Source organism: Brienomyrus brachyistius, unplaced genomic scaffold (genome assembly GCF_023856365.1).
Source record: "Brienomyrus brachyistius isolate T26 unplaced genomic scaffold, BBRACH_0.4 scaffold685, whole genome shotgun sequence".
NCBI classification, from domain to species: domain Eukaryota; kingdom Metazoa; phylum Chordata; class Actinopteri; order Osteoglossiformes; family Mormyridae; genus Brienomyrus; species Brienomyrus brachyistius.
The window spans coordinates 45003-70675 of NW_026042960.1; the positions used below are offsets into that span (position 1 = coordinate 45003).

General features: G+C 43.8%; 1 protein-coding gene across 1 annotated transcript; it reads left to right on the forward strand.

Moving 5' to 3' along the window:
- Positions 1-601: 601 nt before the first annotated feature.
- Positions 602-10164, forward strand: LOC125729455 (splicing factor U2AF 65 kDa subunit-like). Its single transcript, XM_049005681.1, has 10 exons — positions 602-739; positions 2705-2870; positions 3218-3321; positions 3570-3721; positions 4072-4188; positions 4276-4414; positions 5644-5723; positions 8668-8790; positions 8882-8968; positions 9155-10164. Exons 1-10 carry the CDS (start codon positions 691-693, stop codon positions 9530-9532), a joined length of 1395 nt encoding a protein of 464 aa, XP_048861638.1. The 5' UTR covers positions 602-690; the 3' UTR covers positions 9533-10164.
- Positions 10165-25673: the final 15509 nt, after the last annotated feature.

Below are 25673 nucleotides of genomic sequence, written 5' to 3' on the forward strand. Positions count from 1 at the left end.
CAAATGTTAGTAGTCATCCGCTGTTTATCTTGAAGATGTAAAAGTAGTGCGCGTACATCTCCTCGTTAGTATAGTGGTGAGTATCCCCGCCTGTCACGCGGGAGACCGGGGTTCGATTCCCCGACGGGGAGAGTCTGCATCTTTTTGCCTCGGTCTCAAAAGGCACCAAGCTAGAACCGGCCCCGTGTTAGTGGAAACGGGGCTTGTGACTTGTACTCATGCATAATATTCTGCGGGTCGCTCAGCAGCGCAGCATATGAAACTAGACTCGGATTGTAAGTGTGTGGTTTTGATAATTGATGTATGGATGGATGGATCCTTAATAAGAGATATAAACAATAAGGTCCAGTCGCCAACTAATCATGTAAAATACGTCATAAACTCATGGTTGTTAAACCCAGAATAAAAATGAAGACGTATAACTAGGAAAGTCAACTTGCACATTTCAATTTTGGTTCGATATAATCACGTTGTCCTTAACCCTCCAGTGCAGGAGGGGACGGTAATGCGCATCGAATGTTTCCGAACCTGTGTGTGATACAACCGAGGAAGAGCCGATGACTTCGGGGGAGGAGGGGCAGGCGACTCGGAAGAAAAAGCAGCAGAACCCAATGCAGCCTGTAGCCCATTCAAAGGCCTACTGTTGGACCTCTGCTTATTTTGCAATACGTCTTTAGTACGGACTGAAAAATGTCCGATTTCGATGAGTTTGAGAAGCAGTTAAGCGAAAATCGGCAAGGTAAGTTTGGCTTTGAAGATCGGTGTATGCTCCCTGTTTTAGGGTAATAAAGTGGCCGGCGTGTCCTAGCGCCGAGGATGGTGCGGAGGGCACTTCTGCTGGTTCCGAAAAGAAAAGCGCGGCTGGGAAATCGGTGCCTTTTATCCGAGCGCTCGCCGATTCTGAAACCTGCCCGATTCTTCTTCTCCCAGCTGCCGCAGGATCCCCGAAAACTGACCGCTTTGGTAAATCAGTGACATTCTTTGCTTGGCATTGTTATAGAGATCGCTAGGCCTGCATCCATCAGTGCCCGGCGTACATAACATGGACATTTCAATGAAACGTTATTGGGGTGCACTCGATGTGAAAGCCTGCGGTTTTATTTATTTAATTATTTACCATTATACACTTGGATCATAAATTGTGACCCGCGTATTTTCATTCGCAGTAACACACTATGCATGGATGTTTGTTGCAAGCGTTATATTTTCAAGATCACGTTTAAAGTTTTATGCAAATAAAAACGACCGCGACCACTTGATTTAAAGTCCGCACTTAATAACAGTGTTAGTTACTTGGTTTTTAAATACTACGACGAGTTTTCTATATAATGATATGATTTTGTCTCTTTCCGATGCACAATAGCCTTTCCCTTGGGTCCGAAATGCTGGCCCTGTCATCCGTACAGAATAAGTCTTTCTCACACGATCGCCGTTTCTTCATGATGTATAGACTCTAAAAATCAGCCGCGTTCCCTGGAATCATAACAACTGCTTTTAGGTCGTTATTGCAAAGTCTTGCACCTGTATCTACCTTTACAGCGGATAGCAGTAACTAACAATGATGTACAGTTATATAACAATACACATATAACTTCATTAAAGTGCAGAGAATCCAGTAAACTGAATAAACTTAAGCCATACTAACGCAACTGAAATATACAACATGCGTTACAACGGAGTCGAAAGTAGGATTGATTTATGTACCTATCAAATGGCAATCTTGTCATATCAGCTCCTTATCACTAAATCACTAAAATGTCATTCGAAACGACCTGATTCGGCTAGACGAGCACTAAGTGCCGCCGTGTTTGATAAACTAGCAGTTCCAGTCATTCATATCTGCGCTCTGACTATGCCTGCGATTGCGGTAATTGGTTATTACCGATTTACGTAAGATGCATTGGCCGCTCCGTGTCTGTACTTTTGCAGCGGTGCATTACCGTAACGCTGTTATAACTGATGCATGAAGCTGATTCCTCGAGCAGCACCTGCGTTTAAATGCTTCACTGAAAACTGCACCTTCAGGGATTTATTTAAGCTTCTATATGAAGGACCTGCTGGGATAGAAAGGTGATATTTTATTGCTAGTTTAATAAAGTGCTGTCTGTCAGATTGAAACGATATTAATTACCCATCCATCGTCCAACCAGTTATCTTAGTCAGGCTCCCCTGGAGCCTATTCCAGGCAAATTCCCCATACAGAGAGCAGAGGCAAAATTCAGGCCTCCAGACTCGGAGGCGTGAGGCAACTGTACTCACCACTGTGCTCCTATATCATTAATTAGTCTGGTTATGTTTTTATTGTTTCACAACAGACTGACATTCAAGGGGATGTCCTTGTGCCCTTGAAATTATTAGCCATTGAGAGATGGGTGTGTTTGTTTCAGGAGGGTGTGATTGAATATGTGAATTGAATGGAGGTGCTTCATTCTGGTGAGGAAACTGGGGAGTTAGACCCCGTACCACATCTTGGTCTCCGTAAGTGACTTTTAAGGCATAGCGCTGGGTCAGTCAGCATCCAGCACCCCAGGGAAGTTGGTAATATGATTACTCTGTGACTCATGGGCTTCAAACCCACAACCATCCGGACACACATTCATAATCCCTCTGAGTTACACATCTTGGATTTATCGAAATGGATGGTAGGGGGGCAGTCATGTCGCTCCGCCCACCGTCTCACTGGTACCACGGTGTCGTCCCCCAGAGCGGGAGAAGGAGCGACACAAGAAGCGTAGCCGCAGCCGGTCTCTGAGCCGTGGCGAGAAGCACCGCCGCTGGAGCAAGGACTCCAGGGGGCGGAGTCACGAGAAGCGCAGCAGCAGCCGCGACCGCAAGGGTCGTGACCGACGGAGCAGCTCACGCGAGCACAGGTACCCCCCCTCACGGTCCCGGTTACAGGCACTGAAGCTGATATCTAGCATGGTTTGAGGCCTCTTAACAAGTTTCTTTCACAATCAACCAATTGGTTTCTTCGTGGTGGGAAGGGGGACTGTACCCATATTAAATTTTAACTGGCGTTTATAAGTAGCCCCCGCCATAGCGATGGGACCTCAAAGCCAGCCTAAAAAGTGGCGCATGGTCACACCCTCATGACCTTAAACTGCCTGCGATCCAAAGTTAAATGTAAACATTCTGCCATCTGTTTGTTTTTGCCAGATTCTGAGTGTTTACACTGTATTGTTTGGGGAAAACAACCTTCTGTTTTGTGTTTGGGCAGCTACTCTCCTCGGAGAAGCCGTAAGAAAAGGACATACAAGTACTGGGATGTTCCCCCTCCGGGATTCGAGCACATCACCCCCATGCAGTACAAGGCAATGCAAGGTTTGGATGCGACGCTTCCATGTGTGCTAGTTCAGTATTGCAAGGTTATGGTATATTGGTTGCAATGAAAGCATTTATTCTGGAGTGCCCTCCTCCCCCCTGCTGGTCAAAGAGGGAATAACACTTGGGATGATTTCAGACAGTGTGAAGAGAGCTTAAACCTAGGGGTTAGAAGCAAATGAAGGCGACGATCCGGATGTTCTGGCCGTCCCTGGTTGGGGTCTTGAAGCCCTTTCTCCTCCCCACAGCTGCAGGGCAGATCCCCACGATAGCTTTACTGGCAACATCCACCACCAGCGGCGTGGCAGTGACGCCCACCCAGGTGCCGATGGTCGGCAGCCAGATGACCCGGCAGGCCAGGCGGCTTTATGTCGGCAACATCCCCTTCGGCCTGACGGAGGTGAGTCCAGGCAAAGTCCCGCGTTGCCTTCTGTCATGCATACTGGTGTCATGTGTAGCTCAGTGAGTTAGGACACTGAGCCGGTCACAAGAAGGTTGTTGGTTCAAATCCCTTGGGCAGCAGAGTGATTTCACCATTGGGCCCCCGAGCGCAGCCCTTAAGCACTATTTGCTCTAGGAACTGTCTGGTCCTGCTTCTTCAATGAAATGTATGTTGCTTTGGATGAAAGTGTCCGCAAAATAAATAGATAAATGTACTAGACTTGTCAGTCATTTTTTTTCTCGTTTGCCTGTTTTGATGTCTTCAGACGTCTGCCTGTCTTCATTCAGTGTGTCTGCCTGTCTTTTTAGGAGGCCATGGCGGATTTCTTCAATACCCAGATGCGATTGGCTGGCTTATGTCAAGGTCCCACCAATCCCGTCCTCGCTGTTCAGATAAACCAGGACAAGAACTTTGCCTTCCTTGAAGTAAGAGTCTTTCCTGCCTAATGGCTGCTGTGTCCAGGCGGAGACCGCAGCCTTCCCTGATTAACGACGTTCTTCGTTCTGCCCTAGTTTCGGTCCGTGGATGAGACCACGCAGGCAATGGCCTTCGACGGCATCATTTTCCAGGGTCAGTCGTTAAAAATCAGGCGGCCCCACGACTATCGCCCCCTGCCTGGCATCTCAGAGCAGCCCGCCTTCCACGTACCAGGTCCGTTTTGCTTGTCGCCGTCATAACCTTAATCTTTATTTACCTTTGAAGAGCCGATCGGCAAGGCCAGTTTTTTGTACTCGTTACGGACTGACTGTCCTTCGCAAGCTGCGGATGTCTTGTCATATAAAGAGGGAGACTTTCACTTTTATTTACTTAATGTTGTAAATATTTAGCAGACAGTTTTATCCAAAGTGAAGAATGTTTTTTTTTTTTTTTTTTTTTTTGAGAAATCAGGGTCAGCCTGTCCCTAGAGCAAACTCGCCGGCCCAGTGGTGTGATCACCAGTGATGTGAACCAGTGATCTTCTGATGATAACGCTGGCATCCTAACCAGCTGAGCCACACACACACACACACAGCTCAGTCACTCACTTCTTACTGTTAACATAGGGGTGTTGTGTGGCTCTGTGATGTTTGCCCATGAAAAGAAGGTTGCTGGTTGGCAGGGTTGGCAGAGTGATTTCACCACTGGGCCCTTGAGCAAGGACCCTAACCCCCAAATTGTTCTAGGGTTGCTGGCTCCTATTCTAGTTAAAAATTCTGGACACACCTACTGAAAATGACTTGTTTTTCAGCAAGATAATGACCCAAAGCCCACCTTGAAGGTTATGCAAGTAGCTTATTACCTTGTGAACTAGGAAAGAGATGGTCCCCACAGCCCCCCAACCTAAACTCTATAGAGCTGGTTTGGGATCAGTTGGATGAGAGTAAGAGTAAGGTAGCCAGCTTGCGCGCAGAACTTGTGGAAACTCGAGGACTGTTGGAGAAACGGTCCAGGTGGGTACATATGTTAGCTGGTTGAGTCCGCAATGCTGTCATCGAAGCCAATGGCTCCTATTTTGAAGAGACAAAAATTTTGTCTTTGCAGTACTTCATATGCATAACTTCCATGCCCAAAGGCCTTTTACTATAAGGTGAATAACAGCTAAAATAGAGACAAATGCATTAAGAGCAGGTGTGTCCATACTTTTGACTGGTGCTGCATGTGTCAGCATCTCCCATGGAGAGCAAGATGGGAGAGACAAAAAACAGTCGTCAAACTGCCCCAGTATTTAGGTATTTTTTTGCTGGAGTTACATTTATCTGATATTATATAGGAGATAACGACGTCATACTGATTTGAAGTTGGCTTATTTCACTCGCGCCGTTTGCTCGTGGTCATTATCCGGCATGTTGACGGTTTGCTGTGATCGGCCGGCTTTGGGCGCCGTGCCACTCTGTCTGCAGGGGTCGTCTCCACCGTGGTTCCAGACTCGCCACACAAGCTCTTTGTCGGAGGCCTGCCCAACTATCTCAGTGACGATCAGGTACCCCGCCCTCAGTCTCTGTCGCCGGGGAGCCGACCCACAACCCTCCTGTGTTTCTGTCCCACTGCTGCACGTGGAACTCAAGCAGGCATGCACACACACGCACACGCACGCACGCACGCACGCGCACGCACATACATACATAAAATAAACACTCGTCTCTGTGTAACTGATTAGTAGGAAAAGAAAGCCTGTCAAAGTTACCTCACCGCTTAAAATTCATTACAAGATACTGGGGGGTCAAATGTCAGCATCATGTTTAAAGCTAGCTGCTGAAAATAGCCGCACATTTGAGGTTTTTTTTTTTTTTTTTTTAAAGATATTCATGGGATTTATTAAACATTTATTAGACATGTAGGTAATGAGTTGACAGTTACATTACGCTCATTGTTTATCCAGCTGTAAATTATGAAGATATTGAGACCCCGCTAATGTAAAAGGTACGTTTCCCAAAACCTCATGTTATCGACTTGCATAGTTGGAACCATTCAGTTGTTATCTAATGTTGTTAGCAAATAACCTTATTAGCAACAAAGGCTTTGGGAAACGTGCCTTACAGCTGGCGGCTTGCCAAACCAGTCACGTAGCCAGTCCCTGTGCTGCCTGTTGCTGGGTACCCTGGAATATTTGTATATCGGGTTAATTGCTGAGTGTTAGTCGGATGAATCAGCCGCGTCGTTTTGCTGCATGAAAATTTAAAATCGAGTCATCTGCGCGTCACCTAACTGACGAATACCTCCACATTGCCGTACACCTGTGTTTGCCCAATCCCAGTCCTCGGGGAACCGCCGACTGTCCACATTTTCGCTCCCTCCTAGCTCCCAGCCAATCAGGAACACCGAATACCTGGTACAGGTGTGCTGAGAGGAAGCAAAAACGTGGACTGACCGGGGGGGTACCCCCGAGGACTGGGCTGGGAAACACTACCATAGACTGTGCTTGAAATGTGGGGGAGATCGACCAAGTCCCCAAACGCTTCAGTATTCGCAGACGTGCCGTGTCTCACGTCCATGTCCGCACACTGAGAACGATGACTTCACATCCCGTTAACAGCGATGGGGAGCTGCGGAAGAATCGTTCCCTACATTGCTGTGTCGCTCGAAAGGCAGAAAATACTTCGGACCTTTTTCCCGGTGAACGATTATCAGCTTCACTGGAGTTTTCACATCGTGCCCCATGCCCTATTCTGTTATGACGTCAGTGATGGATAATATTACCATAACAACATGCACAGATGAGGTCGTCTTACTCTGAAAGTGTTGAAAGGGTCACATTTTAGACATTTTCTACTTCTCATTAGCATCTTTTATGATTTTTTTTTTTTCTTCCTATATCGCCACCCCACTGAAATCGGCCCATTATAGACATAATCCATACAGGCATTTAATAGTTTACCTATTTATTTTGCAAAAGTTAATCGCAAAACGTTTTGCGTCCACCCCTGCATTGTAACATTTTGAGCTCCGGTGTCCCACTCACTTTAGCCTAAACTGTTAAAAATGGCAAGACTCAGCCCACAAGATAGTGATCGCGGTTTCAGTGAAAGGTAAGTGAGAAGTGCAGTCAGTTTGTTTTTCTTTGATTTTTTTCCTCCTTTTCGGATTGTCATCGTAATCTTTCTTATCCAGTGTGAGTCACATGTAATCCAAGTCAAGAGGAAGGCTGTACCAAAGCAGCACTGGGGGGAGAGAGTTTGAATCCAGCAGAACTGTTAATGTATTTCACGTCAAAGCCAGTAAATGTGCCATAGACAGGTGAAATGGAAACCGCTGCTTGTATCCTGGTGTTTACATTTTTTTTGCAGTCCCTGCTACCGCTTTGATACTTACAGCTCTTTCATTTTTGTTCCCCACTTTGTCCCCAGCTAGGGGCCTGTAAGATCGTTAAGTCTTCGCTCATAATTTGTTCAGTAGTACTGACCTACTGCTGCCATGCCAACATGTAACACAAGGCAAGTAAGACATTCCGTCCCTCGCACGGATATCCTCCCTGTCGACGGCCTGCCCCTGTGGGGGGGCTCTGTCCTGGAGTGCTCTTAAGCATATGGGGTCCTTTTTTTGGGGGTTGAAGGCTGGGGAGAGACTTATTATGCTGATCACAGGGTATAAATTTGATTTTTTTTTTTTTTTTGCCCCTAAGAGAAGGTAGGAGGTAGCGCCCTCTTGTGGCTGCCAGTGTCCCAGGTGACTCCTTTCTGAAGTCAGTGGTTAATGCGGCTTTACAGTAGATTCCTGTAGAATAAGTGAGGAATGATGTTAGCAGAGCTATTTCGTCCTGTTTGGCTTCAAGCCGTGGCCCCTTTAGCAGGACCCTGTGGCGGCTCTTAGCTTTACCTGTGAGTTTATCTCCTGTAGGCTTTGTCCCTCTAATTAACTGCACCAATGTGGTTCTTGGTTTTAAGAACAGGAAGTCAGTGATTCGGCTGGGTTTGTGTTCTGCCGAGTCGCCCCCCCCCCCTCCACATTGTATACATGGAACACTTAACATATAATTAGCTGTTTTTATTTAGTTTTTTTTTTATATACCATCTAGCTTAATTATTGTGGCCCTTAAAATCAGATGCAACTCGGTCCATATTTCAAAATTCGTAGTTGGAATTATCAGAGAACTTGATTAGGAATTCAGTTGTGTTGTATATGCTGTAGGATGGGGGGGGGGAATCTGTGTTATCATTCATTGACAAGAATCAAAATAGTTACTTTTGTACGCTCCCAGTAAGTAAGTCATGCAGAAAGGGCACAGGGGGCTTTGAGCTCTAGTGTTGCACCGTAATGTCGAGCCACTTGTCATAAAGCCATTTTCCTGATGTCTTCACTGTTTCCTCATGTCGTTTTGCAAAGTTTAACATGCTGCTTCTCCCACAGTTAAGATTAGCATTTCTAGCGAGGCGCCGTGCCTGGACTGTCGGGCTAATCGCCCCCCCGCGTCTCCTCCTCTTGCCCAGGTGAAGGAACTCTTGACGTCGTTCGGACCTCTTAAGGCCTTCAACCTTGTGAAGGACAGTGCCACGTCACTGTCTAAGGGTTACGCTTTCTGTGAATACGTGGACATCAGTGCCACTGACCAGGTGCGTGAGGTGGGGCAGCAGCTGGAAGGTCTGGGGTGACTCGGGGCTTCCGGATGGAATTGCTGACGCTTGTGTGGGATGCATCCCGCAGGCCGTGGCTGGACTCAATGGCATGCAGCTCGGAGACAAGAAGCTCATCGTCCAGCGGGCAAGCGTGGGGGCTAAGAATGCCAACGCTGTGAGTATTTGCCCTCGGCTGCCGCCTTTCTGATGTCCTAAACCCAACTTGGTTCCTGGGTGCCTCCCAGGAAGCTTAATGCCCCTATTTCTTGGGTTTATTTGGGTCCATGTAAATTTCTCGCTGTTACTCGAGACGATTGGACGATCAGGGGGTATCTGACACTCTTGTCGCCCCCCGGGACAGACGGCCATCATCGAGACGCCGGTGACGCTGCAGGTTCCAGGGCTGCAGCGGCTGCAGAGCTCCGGCATGCCCACGGAGGTGCTGTGCCTCCTCAACATGGTCATGCCCGAGGAGCTGGTGGACGACGAGGACTACGAGGAGATCCTGGAGGACATCCGGGAGGAGTGTTGCAAGTACGGCAACGTGCGCTCCATCGAGATTCCGCGGCCCGTCGATGGCGTGGAGGTGCCTGGCTGTGGCAAGGTGGGACCCGTACTCTCCTGTACCAGTGGCAAAAAGAAGACCTCTGTAGGCACTAAACACAGGCTCATGGGAGCATTTCTTGCACAAAAGTGTTTTGAAAACGGAATAATTTTTTGTGTAAGAAAAACAATCTGATTGGTTCAGATAGACGGACAATCTGATTGGTTCAGATAGACGACGGACAATCTGATTGGTTCAGATAGACGACGGACAGTCTGATTGGTTCAGATAGACGACGGACAGTCTGATTGGTTCAGATAGACGACGGACAGTCTGATTGGTTCAGATAGACGACGGACAGTCTGATTGGTTCAGATAGACGACAGACAATCATTTTTCATTCTGCCCTCAACATTTTCTTTGTGTAAGAAAGAAAATTTTGTACAATCATTGATTACTCGCAAATGTTAATAGTCATCCGCTGTTTATCTTGAATATGTAAAAGCAGTGCGCGTAAATTTCCTCGTTAGTATAGTGGTGAGTATCCCCGCCTGTCACGCGGGGGCCGGTCGCGTATAGCCATAACACAGTGGCAGCCAATGAAATTGAAGGATTTTTTTTGCGAAGCGAAGAGACCCTCCCCGGCGCTGCAAAATCTCCGTTAATGATTTTTTTTCTGATACATTTCAAGTTAGATTGAAATGCTAATCATTTTGAGGCATGTTTTCAAAAAAGCATGAACAAATTTCTCCATTTCTTGTAATCACATTCATCCATTATTCTTCGTTTTCTTGATATTGATGTATTTAATAAACAGCTTAAAACTATGGTTACAATTTTATTTATTTATTTATTTATGTCGCTGTGGTAATTAAACAGACATAGACAGTTATGAATAAAATGTATTGTTTATTGAGTCTATTTACACAGAAAGAGACAAGTACTCAGGTTCTCATACTCAGGGGTATGATAAGATATACATCCATCCATCCATCCATTTTCCAAACCGCTTATTCTACTGGGTCACGGGGGTCCGGAGCCTATCCCGGAAGCAATGGGCACGAGGCAGGGAACAACCCAGGATGGGGGGCCAGCCCATCGCAGGGCACACTCACACACCATTCACTCTCACATGCACACCTATGGGCAATTTAGCAACTCCAATTAGCCTCAGCATGTTTTTGGACTGTGGGGGGAAACCGGAGTACCCCCCACGACGACATGGGGAGAACATGCAAACTCCACACACATGTGACACAGGCGGCGACTCAAACCTGGGTCCCAGAGGTGTGAGGCAACAGTGCTAACCACTGCACCACCATGCCACCCCCAAGATATACATTACCGCTCAAAAGTTTGGGATCACATGCAAATTTCTTTGTTTTCCAAAGAAAAACACATTTTCATGCAATTCACAAAATTTTATCCACATCTACATATAGAGGCCTATTATCAGCAACTGGCAGTCCTCTGCATCAATCTCCTGGTATGTCTGACTGCTTATTCTTTAAATATTGCTAACACATTTTGGAGGTTTGGTTTGGGTCATTATCCTTTTGTAGGATAAAACTGACCCCAATCAAGTCTTGTCACAGGGTATATAATTGAACGGTAGTGTATGTCAAATATTAAATAGATGAAATGATTAATTTTCTTAAACAGCAGTGTTAATGCATGCATTTTGTAGCATGTTAACAAATGACTCATTGAATCCTGAATCAAAACAAAAAGCATAATTAAAAATAGCATTGTTATGACAATACTAACAGTGATGCTGCAGCATTTTAACAACTGTCAGATAGTTAGACATACAGTACCAGTCAGTAATTTGGACACACCACTCTGCCTACAAAGGGACTGGGTCATATTACCTGGATACTTGAGCTAAACCCAGTAGAAATGTTTTTCAAGGAGTCTGACCAGAGAGTTAAAGAAAATCGGCTGAGTGCTCAGCATATATGAGACGGCTCCTTCAGGAGAGCTGGAAAAGCATTCCAGGAGGCCACCTCATTAAACTAGTATAAAGTAGAAAGCAGGATCAGTCAGTCCCTGGAGCAGCTGGGGTTAAGGGCCTTGCTCAAGGGCCCAATGGTGGGATCACTCGGCCAGCCCTGGGATTTGAACCGGCAACCTTCTGAGTTCCAACAGAATTGTCCCCCCCAACAAATTATTTTTTTTAAATAACTTTTCTGAGTAGTGCATAATTCCATGTGTATTACTTTATAGTTATGATGTCTTTATAAATATTACAAAATGTAAAGAATAGTACAAAGAAACAATTCTATAGGTAGGTGTGCCCAAAACTCCTGACTGACGCCGTAACACTTTCTTAGACTCACCACACTGGTTGAGGTGGTGATGAGACAAGAGAGATTTAGCCAGTGGATAGGGAATGATTAATAGGACAGATCTGAAAGGGTCACGATGGGGAATTTAGCCATTGGGGTAACTGCCCCACACTTTGAGAGATGCTCAGGGATAATTTATGACCTTAGAGAATCAGGAACAAACAAGGAACATATTAACCATATGTTAAAATGCTGCAAGTGTATATTCAAACAATACTGAACTATAAAGAATATAAAACAATCTTTACTTTTTTTGTTTTAAAAAAAAACTATGCTTGCCACTTCTTTAAGAAAACCTACCTAACAGCGGCAATTTTTACAATCTGATTGTAACCCACCTGTTGCCATGCATTATTTGTCAGTGAAAAATGAGCCCAGACACAAAATAGCTGTTCTTAATAAAGTGGACAGAGTGTATATGGAAAACATTTACAATTTTTACAAATAACGCTGCTCTTGAAGTAGCAGGTAGTGTGTTACTTTTTTCTCTCCGCTGACCAACGCTGCTTTTCAGCCTCATAAAAAGGAGATTTTTGAAACTCCCTCCAGGTCATCTCTGGCTGCATAGTCTTGAACAATGGAACAAACAGAACACAGGCATCAAAACGGGCCTGAACGTGGCCAAAACAAGATGAATAATAAAGAACTTGGATGAAAAATTCTGATCATGACATCCAGAATTATCCTCCATAATTGAAGGGAAAGAACCTTTAGCATCATGGACTCCAACAACTTGCAAACCTGAAAGCAAAGTGAAAAAACCACAAATGAACCACAAATAATATTGATTCCTTAATTTATACTGAATCCTGAAGAGTGACTGTTTGTGTGTGTGCATGCATATGAGATTCTCACTCATCGGGCCTTCGGTTTTGGAAGGGGACCAACAAAGCATCATCCTCTCCAATTCCTCATCTTCCTCTATTTCTATAAAACAAAATAGATATGAATAAAAGACATAATCAATGCACAGAACCACATATATGAAACTGTCAGCCAACCTGGAGGATTAGTAGAAGTGTCTGGAAGTGCTGGTCTTGAGGGAGCAGAAGCCTCCAGTGTCATCTGAAGATTGCTGTGCTTCAGCCTCAGGTACTGCTGTAGTCGGTACATTTTGCTGCCTGGTACGCATTGTTGTTTGAGGATAACAGCCTCATACCCATCATCCCTACTGTCCCAAATATCCTTCCAGGTCTTGCCAGCACGGACTCCAAACCCAACCAAATTCTCATCCTCACTTTTGACAGGTGGTAGTTGACAGGCGTAAAGAAACACAGAAGGGCATGGAATTATAAACAAGAATTCTGTGATCTGACACCTTTGCCATTTGGTAGCAAAGTAAGTGTAATAGCTTCTAACTGACTTGCTTTAACCTAAAACAAGGTTTGTTTGAACAACTTTAGTAGGTTTAATACTTAACGATTATGTGAGGAATTCTTTAATATCCAAGTTAACGGCAATGCCAGCAAACAATATGCATAAAAAAGTTGTAGTTAAATATCAATGACTTACAGGAAAGTTACCGTCACAGTACCTTGCATATAGGAACGTGCAGAATTAGTATATGTATAATACACTATATATATAAGGTTAGTTTATAAACGGTAATCCAGTTTATTCTGTCTCATCTGCCTAGACTCATTCTACTTGACCAGTGTATGCTCGTTTTACTGCAAATTACTCGTTTTCCATAAATGGACACTGTCTAGCTTAATAAATGTACTGCTTTACCGGGCCACTAATAAAAGATACTTTTGGATTCCTCACGATGAGTGGAATTCTTATAAACGGTACCCGCCTTAATTTCCAAAGTCAAACATGTTTTTATTTAAATTGTGCATTAAAAATTGAATATTAATTATTAAATATTTCAAAAGCAATGCTACCTATGGAGCGAGTGAATAACTACTTCAGCATTACACAGAGAGCTTCGCGAGGGGCTCCGTAAAACGTACAGCATCCAGTTCGATTTTGGAATGTGAAATACATCGGAATATTTAAGAAAATATAAGATTGCTGTTCAGTTTACCTTGGAAAGTCGTCCTTTCCGTTCGACCGGGCGGTTTTTCTTTTAGGTGAATCACCAAATTTACTGAAATACTACTCACTCTCTGCTGCTCTTTTCCAAAATCCAGTTGTGTCGACTGTCGGTAGTGATAAGGGTAAAACGTCATTGCTTTTGTGTACTGTTAAGCACTACCATTGAAAATGAATGGGAAAAGTTAAGGGAAGTTAAGCTAAACTATTCTCGCCGCCCGCGCGAGCCATCCCACCACCGCAACCAGGCTCCAGTATCCCTTACATTTTAAGAAATTAGGTGTACAAGGTGTACAAGAAATATAAAATAACCATTTGTCATTTACATTTTATTTTCATTGCACATTTTCTATTAATTTTTCATGTTTCGTGTTGTACCTCATCAATCTCTAGTTGTGATAGCAGTTGTTTCTGGCCACAACCGGGATTCGAACCCCGGTCTCCCGTGTGAAAGGCGGCGATCTTACCACTACACTATCCAGCAACTATATAATATAATATATATATATATATTATAAGGGAGATTTACGGGAAAATAATACGGGAGGACGGCGGGAAAGAGAAGTAAAATACGGTAGTTTCCCGGCCAAAACGGGAGACTTGACAGCTATGGTCAGCAGGCTGTCTCTGGCCACGCCCCCTACAGTCGGTCCGGCCCCTGGCTTTTCCAGCGTGTTCGCGAAAACGACTTCATTTATTTTCTTATTGATTTATCGACAGACCATCATACTTTTTAGACGTTATAATAACAACACTCTATTGATCCCCAAAGAGAGAAATTCTCTCCTTGCCTGCCCCCTCTTACTGTCCATGATACACAAGCACATATGTAGAAAAACGTCAGCTTGGAAGCCAAGGCTGGACTTAACCTACTCTATTCTGGTATTCTGTTCTCCCAAGTAAGGCGTGGGTTCGAATCCAACTTCCGACAAAAGTTCTTCAATCGCTACAGCACAATTTGAGCCACTGATCGGCTTTAATTGCTTTGTTTTATTTTTGCGTTTCAGGCAAAACTACATAACACTTAAAGACACTTCGGGCATGCAAATGGAGAACGAAATTATAGTTATACCGAATCTCCTACACACAATACCAAGGTTACCAACTTTGGTCAGCTGGCCGGAGTGAGACGTTTCTCAGGCGCCAGCCTGAGAGTCTGAAAACACGTCACACCAGATGCATGAGAGATGGAAACCTCTTGTTCCTCCAACTAAGCCTTCACATACTCTTGAAGCACCTGCAAACTTTCCTGATGGTTTTGTACCCATTCCTCCAAAGGTCCACCATACTGACTGATCCCGGCAGGAGCCTGAAGATAGTGTATCGGTAATCGAGGCTCACAGCCAGACCTTAAATAAAAAGGCATCATCCAGTCATTTGGTGGGGTGTAGTATTGTAAGCTTCTCTGCTGGAGGAAGTGTGTGAAGCAAATTGTGCAAAAAAAATATTAAAGCAACACCAGGGAGGTTTACATCTAGATCCTTAAAATGATCGACCTGCAATTCCACCTTGAAAATCCAATTACCATATAAAGGATACAAGATGTAAAGATGACAAATGACATGGCACACATTTGTTGTTTAGACTGTTGTGTCAGGTTAATTGAAAGCTGAAGGATCTTAGTGTTTACTAGTCTAAGTAACAGAATGTCTAAACACTGTGCTTGCCTTTATGGGTTTTTAAGCAGAACATATAGGTATAGAAACATATTAACATTACGTTTCACGATTCACTGACTGGAGAATAGGAGAATATACACATCAATATTACTACTTAAGTTAACTAACCCTAATCCCAACCCCTATTGGCACGGAGCCCGCCAGGGTTCAGGTGAGATATAAATCTGTAATCTGTATCAATGGTTTTGCTATCCATACCCACCCTATTAATGTTAGCTTCCCAGGGTTTCTTGTTAGACAAGCTCTGTGTCTCTCTATACCCCCATTTACTGCACGACTGATTGTCCATTTATAAAGAATCAAATAGGGTGAAGATGGTTTTAGTTTACAATTACTCTGGAAGGTGACCAGATTAAAAAAAACTAAATACCATGCCTACGTGTATGTAATCTCCATCACAGTCCCCATTTTCCCCATAATCCTCGTTTTGATAGTGCCAATTTGTGTAATGTGAGTTTTTTTTTTTTTTTAAAAACTGTTATAGAAGAACATACTGGATGCCACATGTGTACAATTACCCCTTTCTAATTAGTGGGGTCCGTTGTGTCAGCTACAGCCTTTACTAACATACACATAAGTATACAGTCTTACAGCACTTTTGTTTTCCTTTTGTATTTAATGGTTTTCCATTTAGGGGGCAGCATGGTGGTGCAGTGGTTAGCACTGTTGCCTCACACCTCTAGGGCCCGGGTTCGAGTCTCCACCTGGGTCACATGTGTGTGGAGTTTGCATGTTCTACCCATGTCATCGTGGGGTTTCCTCCGGGTACTCTGGTTTCCCCCACAGTCCAAAAACATGCTGAGGCTAATTGGAGTTGCTAAATTGCCCATAGGAGTGTATGCGTGAGTGAATAGTGTGTGAGTGTGCCCTGCGATGGGCTGGCCCGCCATCCTGAGTTGTTCCCTGTCTCGTGCCCATTGCTTCCGGGATAGGCTCCAGACCCCCCGCGATCCAGTAGGATAAGCGGTTTGGAAAATGGATGGATGGATGGACAGTTTTCCATTTGAGGAATTAGCAAAAAACTGCAGTGCATGATGGGTAGGATCTAAAGGCTGCCTAACGCCCTTAATTTGTTTGCAATTTCGCCAGGTAGGCTACCTTCTTTAAACTGCGTTTTGCTAGACTACACATTTCGAGATGTTTTATTGTAGTCTTGGTAAATATATATATATAGTTTAGCCTAACCCAGCCACTTAAGGGAGCAAGCCAGCTCAGGTAGGTGCCAGTCCCAAGCCCGGATTAATGGAGAGGGTTGGCGTCAAGAAATAAAGAGAAATAAAGACAACTAATACTCCTAGTTTGCGAGATCTGACTGCAATGGCAGCACTGCTACAAGGGTGTGGATAAATCTATACAAATATCACCTGCATGCACATTACTTCTTTTACAATAACCAACTCCTGATCCATACTGTTAGTCGTGAAAAAAAAAACTATCGTGTACATAGAGGCCCTGTGTAAAAAGATAACTGCCAAGGAAAAGATCAAAAACATTTATTTCAAGGATACAAAGTTTTTATGGTCATGTACAGTGTACAGTGCAATTCTTATTTGATTAACTTGAATGTCTCCACAGACTAGACGATTAAACAAATAAAGCAGCGCAACATTACAATAACTAATAACAAATAAACAAAGCTCACGAGTACTATTACAGTATTTATATCATTTATTTAAACTTAATTTTACCAGGTAAATTAACTACAAAGCAGTTACCACTGCTTTACCTGCTTCTCGGGAGAAATAGCAGATATACGTCATGTATGTGACTAAATTCTTAAGCCAATAAGGGCAAAGTTGTGTCGTAATGGAGGCGGATCCAGTTTGTGCAGCCGGTTAAAGACACTACGGGCATGTAAATGGAGAACGAAATTATAGTTATAATTCGGCGTGTTCGCGAAAACGACTTCATTTATTTTCTTATTGATTTATCGACAGACCATCATACTTTTTAGACGTTATAATAACAACACTCTATTGATCCCCAAAGAGAGAAATTCTCTCCTTGCCTGCCCCCTCTTACTGTCCATGATACACAAGCACATATGTAGAAAAACGTCAGCTTGGAAGCCAAGGCTGGACTTAACCTACTCTATTCTGGTATTCTGTTCTCCCAAGTAAGGCATCCCAAGTTCGAATCCAACTTCCGACAAAAGTTCTTCAATCGCTACAGCACAATTTGAGCCACTGATCGGCTTTAATTGCTTTGTTTTATTTTTGCGTTTCAGGCAAAACTACATAACACTTAAAGACACTTCGGGCATGCAAATGGAGAACGAAATTATAGTTATACCGAATCTCCTACACACAATACCAAGGTTACCAACTTTGGTCAGCTGGCCGGAGTGAGACGTTTCTCAGGCGCCAGCCTGAGAGTCTGAAAACACGTCACACCAGATGCATGAGAGATGGAAACCTGGGATATTCAGTCGAATCAGATCAAATATGATGCTAAGTTAGTACTAAGTTAAAATATGTTCCGCACTTGTAACATGCACCCATGATTTGGAACAGCAGCATACCTGTCAAGGTTTGGATTTGAAAATAAAGGAAATTTTCCGGCACCCGCCGTGAGCCATCCCACCACCGCAACCAGGCTCCAGTATCCCTTACATTTTAAGACAGGAAATATAAAATAATATAAATTATATAAAATATAATATAAATATAAATATAAATATATAAAATATATAAAATATATTTTTGGCCACAACCGGGATTCGAACCCCAGTCTCCCGTGTGAAAGGCGGCGATCTTACCACTACACTATCCAACTACTATATAATATATGGGAGATTTACGGGAAAATACTAATACGGGAGGACGGCGGGAAAGAGAAGTAAAATACGGTAGTTTCCCGGGCAAAACGGGAGACTTGACAGCTATGGCTGTCTCTGGCCACGCCCCCTACAGTCGGTCCGGCCCCTGTTCGCGTGTTCGCGAAAACGACTTCATTTATTTTCTTATTGATTTATCGACAGACTTTTTAGACGTTATAATAACAACACTCTATTGATCCCCCTCTTACTGTCCATGATACACAATGACGAGACACATGTTCACTAATGACGAGAACTATTCTATTTTTCATGCCGGGGGTCCTTCAAATCTTACATTTACAAATCTTGTTCTTGTTCTCTGCTTTCTCCTTTCTCGTTCCCGTAGATATATATTATTATACGGAGATTTACGGAGTCTTCAAAGACGGTCCGGCTCCAGCTCAAGGATCACTGTTGCTGTGGTGTAGATCAGCTGATCTGTAGTAGTCTTCTACGTACATCTTCTAGTAGACCTTCTGAGGGTACTTCACGCATTCTTGGTCGGAGGGTCCAGGTTTCCAGCTTAGCTTATTTCTTATTTCTCAGGTCAGCTGCTCTTGTTTGGGATGTGCTTGACCGGCGTATACGACAGCATGTACCAGTTCCCACTAATATCCAACAACTTCGCACAGCCATTGAAGAGGAGTGGACCAACATTCCACAGGCCACAATTGACAATCTGATAAACTCTATGCGAAGAAGATGTGTTGCATTGCATGAGGCAAATGGTGGTCACACCAGATACTGACCGGTTCTGAGTCCCCAGACCCCCAATAAAGCAAAAAACTGCACATTCCAGGGTGGCCTTTTATTGTGGGCAGTATAAGGTACACCTGTGCACTACCCATGATGTCAGATCAGCATCTTGATGTGGCACACCTGTGAGGTGGGATGGATTATCTCAGCAAAGCAGAAGTGCTCACTATCACACATTTAGACTGATTTGTGAGAAATGTTTGAGAGAAATGGTAATATTGTGTATCTGGAATGAATTGTAGGTCTTTAAGTCCATCTCATGAAAAATGGGAGCAGAAACAAGAGTGTTGCGTTTATATTTTTGTTCAGTATAGAATAAGCCCAGATTTATGTTTATTCAGTGGAGATAAGTACAACCTCTAAAGATAGGCCTACACCCGTTTTGGCAGTGTCTCCGGATCCCATGACAAATAATGCCTTCAGTACATCCTCCTCAACCCACACTGAAAGCAGAAGTGCTATGGGCTTTGCAAACGGTTTGCCGACATCACTCCTATACGTCCAATGATGACATTCACACCGTCTCCAGGGTGATGTTCCCTGACTCGCAGGGTCACTTGTGGTAAAGATAAAACCGCTTTTCTTGCGCGATTTGGACTCGCTCCATATATTAAAAGGGAGCTTCGTTGTCATGTTTGACGTAAGTATGAACAGGACCATCAAAAGAAAACAACTGGATGTGCATGTCAGGTATTGGGTGAATTATGAGAATGGCTCTCGAGTGCAGTCCTGGTTCTGGGATCACAGTACATGAGCCACTCCACCGCTGAAGACTTACTGGAGAAGTTTAAGGTAAGCCATTCAATAACATTTAAACTCATTAACGAACCCATGATTTTTAAATATCCATGGTTTATCTTTACATGTGTTTAAATGGGAGAACCATATTTATTGGTAAGCATATTTTAAAGATTTTATTGCTGCTTCATGGCTTTTGCTGCAAAAAAAATAGTTCATTGAGGAAATAGAATGTTTAAGTGTTGTGTAGCAACATGTACAGCTGTTGTACAGGCAAAAACTCTGGCTCAGTCCAAAGGAGGTGGATATAGGAATGGCTGTCATCAAGGTGGGACTTCTGTGAATTCACTGGTATCTTTACATACAAATGTATCAAACAATTGTGAAGTAAAAAATATGTGAATAACATGGAGTTTGAGCTGGTTTGATATGTACAGCTGAGGTAGTGTTAACCTTGGGCTGAGTGTGCAGAAAGATTCTGGAAATTTGACAAACCATCTTTTTGTCAGAGACAGTCAGGAGCCAAAGGCAGTGGAAGTGACCTTGGTGTCCTTCAGATTAAAAAAAATTGCCAGATTGTGCTCTCAAAAATGTGCAAAAAGGCCTTGGATAAATGCCCTCTGAAGTACTCGATTGTACATGAGATGACGTGCTTGGACCCAAACAAAATGCACACCAGCCAGATAACTGCCAGCAGAAAAGGAGAAATCTCATGCAGAAGTTTGCGCAGGAGAATCGGTTGGCAGGCAGGATATCTGCTGGTAAATCATAGGATAAGAATAGGATAGTTCAGAATATTATTTTTAAATTATGCTTTTCTTTTTTCACATCTAACTGAATCAGGGACGGATTACAAACCGGGTTAGCGGGGCCGCTGCCCAGGGGCCCTTGGGGTGCAGGGGGCCCGTGGGCCCCAAGCCCAAAACAATTTGCAACGCTTATCAGCAATGTATTTTCGTTTGTCTATTTTAGAGGGCCTACATTCTTTGATCCTCTGCCTACAAGGTCCCCTGACCCTATAGGGAGGGTGTTTGGCTGCCAAGGGCCCTTGACTTGTGGTGGTTGTGGTGGTGGTGCAGGTGGTGGTGGTGGGGGGGGGCCTCGCGAACGTTTTACCCAGGGGCCCACACAACCCATAATCCGTCCCTGAACTGAATAGTGTTAACACGTAGATTTTAGCAGTATTTAGAAGACCGACTCTTGGTGTTTGAAAAGAAGCATCAGCCCAGTTATATTTTCTTTGATGAGCCTAGAGATATCTCAAGATTAAATTAAAATGATTGCACATTTATGGTATCATAGGAAAATTGGGTTATAAATCACTTTCCTATTCTACATGTGATTCTGTGTATTGACATTGTTGATCTGCATCTAATCTACTGTAATTAATGTAATTACAGGTGATGCAATATCCCAGCAGTCTGATAATCACCTGCACAATGAGGCAAAAGGCTTGGATTTTATATCCTTCATTCCTTCAGCACCATCCAAAGTTGATGTCTTTTTACATCAAAAAGTTAGTGGGCCTTATCCTGACCTCTGGATGTTCTGCAAGAACTTGCTGCTGCTGTCCTATGGGCAAGCCGAAGTGGAACGAATAGAGGTGGAGACCTGCAACTTATCAGAGGAAACAGTTGTTGCACAGAGGCTTATATGCGACCATGTCAGAGTGTGTGGGGGAGCAACCAAAGCGCCTCTGACCAAAGGTGAAAGATGAGCGAAAAGCAAAAAAGAAAACTTGAGGAACTCAAGAGGAAGAGAGTCTCACTGGAAAGTGTATGTGAGAGTTTACAAAAGGATGCTGAGCACATGGCAGAGGAAGCAGAGAGTGCTGCTGGAACCAAAAGGGCAACATTACTTACCAAGTCCAATACTCTGAGCCGACGAGCGAAGGAGGAGAAAGAGCAGTTGGTGGTCTTAAATGCAGATACTGAAGAATAGGCTACTGAACTGTGACTCCTAACACATCAAGAGTGAATCGGTGGAAACAAAAATATTTAGGTTCTTTGCATTTTTGGAGTATTTTACTTTCTGTGCCTGTTTGTACATTGTTCACAGCCATAATACTTTATAATTACAAGGTAGTTTTATGTTAGAGCTCTTGCTCCAATAAATATGTGCCTTGTAATTAACTAAATTCTAGGCTATTCAGTTTTTTTTGCCCTCGTGATGGTCGTGGGTTGTGAAAAAAGCCTTCTTCTTAGGGGTACCGCTGGGGCCAGCCGGGCGTATGTCGTGGCTTCAGTGAGTACTTATGTTTGTCATGCTGCCTGTGTACTTTATAGCGGCACAACATATTTCTGCAAATTGCATGCGTCAAATTGTCTGTCTCTCTTAAAAAATATGAAGTGTCACCAAAATTTTAAACGGGGAATCAATCTCAATGAAAAATATTCGTCAAGTAACGTTTCTAAAATAATATAGACATACTAATAATTATATATTAATAAATCGGATGAACGATGCATCCCAAATTGTATCCGCTGCGCACTTCTTAATCAGGGCAATCGCATCGTGGAGGTTTCTGCAGACGCCCAAAAAGACTTACTTAAGAAAACTGTTGCATGATAATTTGTACCATTTTCAAGGGTGGGGGGCGTGCAGTAGATGCCCCCTTTATTTTTGTGCTTCTGCCGTTCAAACCGAGCAGCACTGAGTTTGTCATGGCACCTGACGCCAAATCTACTGCTTAGCTGCTACAGACAGAACTATCTTCAAATCACCACTAGGGGGTGTCAATGCTGCAGCTTCGTTCTATGGTTGATCTTTTTCAAAGACAGTTTTTTTTCTCTCTCTCCACATAATCAACTTAACTGATTAGCGTGCTTTCATAGTAATGGTTTTTAATCCGTGTTAATCTTCTGAACAATGACTAGTAAAGGTTCTATGAGGTTGTCCTACTTACTATGGATTTTAAGTTTTTTATCAAGGTGTTAAAACGTACCACAGTTGCCAGTCCTGTGTTTTATGTCTAGCAATTTGTACAGTTTCTTCAGTATAAACACATGCCATGATCTGTGAGAATCTCCTCCAGAACTCTGCATTTCCTCAAGATCTTTTTGTAATATTGCATCATGGCACTGCTCAGAACAACACAGATGGTGCATAACAACACAAGGGAGTACAAGACAACATGGTGCAGAAACAGTGCGATACAAAGCAGGACAAAACTGGATGATACGTGGTCAGTGGTGGATAAAGTGCAGTAACAGCTGTACAGTGCAGCTGCCGTGGAAATGACTGTTACAGGGGATGCAAAAGCTGCAGGTTTGAATTGTTTGGCGAATGAAGCTGTTCATGAATCTGCTAGTCAGTGTTTGTGGATGGTGGTCAGAGTCCTGGATTATAGACTGAACCTTGTTACTGTGGCAGTTAAAGTACAGCTGGTCAATGGAGGGCAGTTCAGTGCGAATGATGTTCTTAACAGACTTCGCAATGTACTGCCTTCCTGTCATGTGGCTCCACCATACCATAGTACTACTGTAAGAACTAGGGATGTAACGATACATTCAACTCACCATTTGATACGATTCACGATTCTGAGTTCACGATACAATTTTCTCATTTTTTGCAGAATGAGCTGCAGACAAATATATTCAAAAATATTCTTATATTTATCTTTCTGAACTGTTGACACTGTTGTGAACAGTGCAACTGAATTTGAATAAAATACTGTTGAAAAAAATCCCAAATCAAAATAAGTAAATAAAAAAAAATAAATCAAATAAATAAGCTAAGGTTTGCATGTGCAGCTTTTTAGCGTGCTTTGCCCTTTTAATAATCTTCACTCAGCTCACGGTGGTGCCAGTGGACCTGTTTGTGTATGTTATCAGTCTATTACAATGTTTGCATGCAGTTTATGTCTTGTCTGTGCTTTTCTCGCTGTTTCCTCCTCGTTTGTGATTACCGGAAAGCTAATATGCTGCCACACCGCCAATTGAAGATCGGGCGGTGCGTCCATCCATCCATTTTCTGAAACCACTTAATCCCAACTGGGATCGCGGGGGAGACCGGAGCCTATCCCGGGAACAAGGGGCGCAGACAGGAACCAAGCCCAGGCAGTCACCTACACACCGCAGGTCGCACACACTCACACAACTACAGGGCCAATTTAGACTCACCAGTCAACCTATCCTGCATGCTTTTGGACCGTGGGAGGAACCTGGAGTCCCCGGCGAAAACGGGGAGAGCATGCGAACTCCACACAGAAAGGGCCCTGGACCGAAGCCAGCACTAACCACTGTGCCGTCCTCAGTTTCAAATTCATTCATCATCTCGCGTTCGCTCAAAACCAAAAACTGACGTACGATGTCGACGTGATACGCAGTGACATCTGACGTCAAACTCACATTGTGAAATCAAATGTAATATTACACCAGTTTTTCTGTTAAAGTACTGTGAAGTACTCCTACAATAGTGATTCATTTTCCACATCAGCCGGTTTAAATCTTCATGCATTTGCACCGATTTTTAACTGATTTGTGATTCATCATTACATGCCAGGGCCAGCAGCTCTGCATGGCTCGACCCTCATAAACATTCTCCACACATGCTGTTCAGGCAGTGGCCACAGAAATTCCCCCAGTGAACTTTATGCTTTCTGTCGGAGAGTATGCTGTGTTCTGGCCTTAAACCCTGCATACTACTTTGCAGACTTTGGTCCTCTTAACAACAATTGGCATTTCTGGTGGCTGAATATCCATCCATCCGTCATCCAACTGCATGCTTAAAAGCTGTGAATAATAGTAATAATTCTTAAAATTGCAACTATCTAGAATTTCAGCCTAGTTACTCAGCTAAATTACTATTTAAACCTAGAATAATTTCTATAAGGGGCGGCATGGTGGTGCAGTGGTTAGCACTGTCGCCTCACACCTCTGGGACCCGGGTTCGTGTCTCCGCCTGGGTCACATGTGTGTGGAGTTTGCATGTTCTCCCCATGTCGTTGTGGGGTTTCCTCTGGGTACTCCGGTTTCCCCCCACAGTCCAAAAACATGCTGGGGCTAATTGGAGTTGCTGAATTGCCCGTAGGTGTGTGTGTGTGTGAGTGGATGGTGTGTGAGTGTGCCCTGCGATGGGCTGGCCCCCCATCCTGGGTTGTTCCCTGCCTCGTGCCCATTGATTCTGGGATAGGCTCCGGACCCCCCGCGACCCAATAGGATAAGCGGTTTGGAAAATGGATGGATGGATAATTTCTATATGTGTGATAGAATCAAAAAATATTTTGTTTTACATATAAATCTTCACAAGGTGTATTACACATGGTATTCCCCAGACACCGCCACCCCAACAGATGCTTTGTTTGTTAAGACAATAGCTCAGAAAGTGGTTGATCGATCTTTTGCAGCTTTTACCAAGGTTTGTACAAGCCAAAATTAAATTTTGAAACGGATCCCTGCCACACCCTGCCCTCCTGAACCTCCCGTTTCCTCCCTAGTGTGGTATAACGTGCCATGCCTGTTCCGCGTTTGTTTTACCTCTCCTTCCTGCCCTTGTGTTACTCATTTCAGGTGCCTCTAGTTTGCTCCCTGCTTAGCCTTGTATAAATGTGCTTCTCAGTCCTGCCTTTAATGTTGCTGCTGCTGTTTGCCTGTGTGTTCTTCCCTGCTTATGATTCCCCCGTGATCCAGTTGTGATCCAGTTGTCTTCATATCATGTATTCACATTCCTCAGCTGAGAGTGAACAAAGTTCTGTGGAAAGTATCTGACTACAGATAGACTTTCACCCAGTTCTCTGCGGGAGCTCTGATTACAGAGTGACTCCCCGACTACTTCTGAAGCCCTTCCTTAAGTATCCAGACCAGGTGATGGCATGTTTCTGAAGACTGACTAATTTCGGTCAATGGTTAATTTTAGGGGCATTGCTGACCTTGGTTCTCAAGTCCCCAGCCAATCAGATCACTTTAGGGGGTGGTTGTAATTCCCTTGTTCTACCATGAGAGAATCTCTCTCAGTTTGGT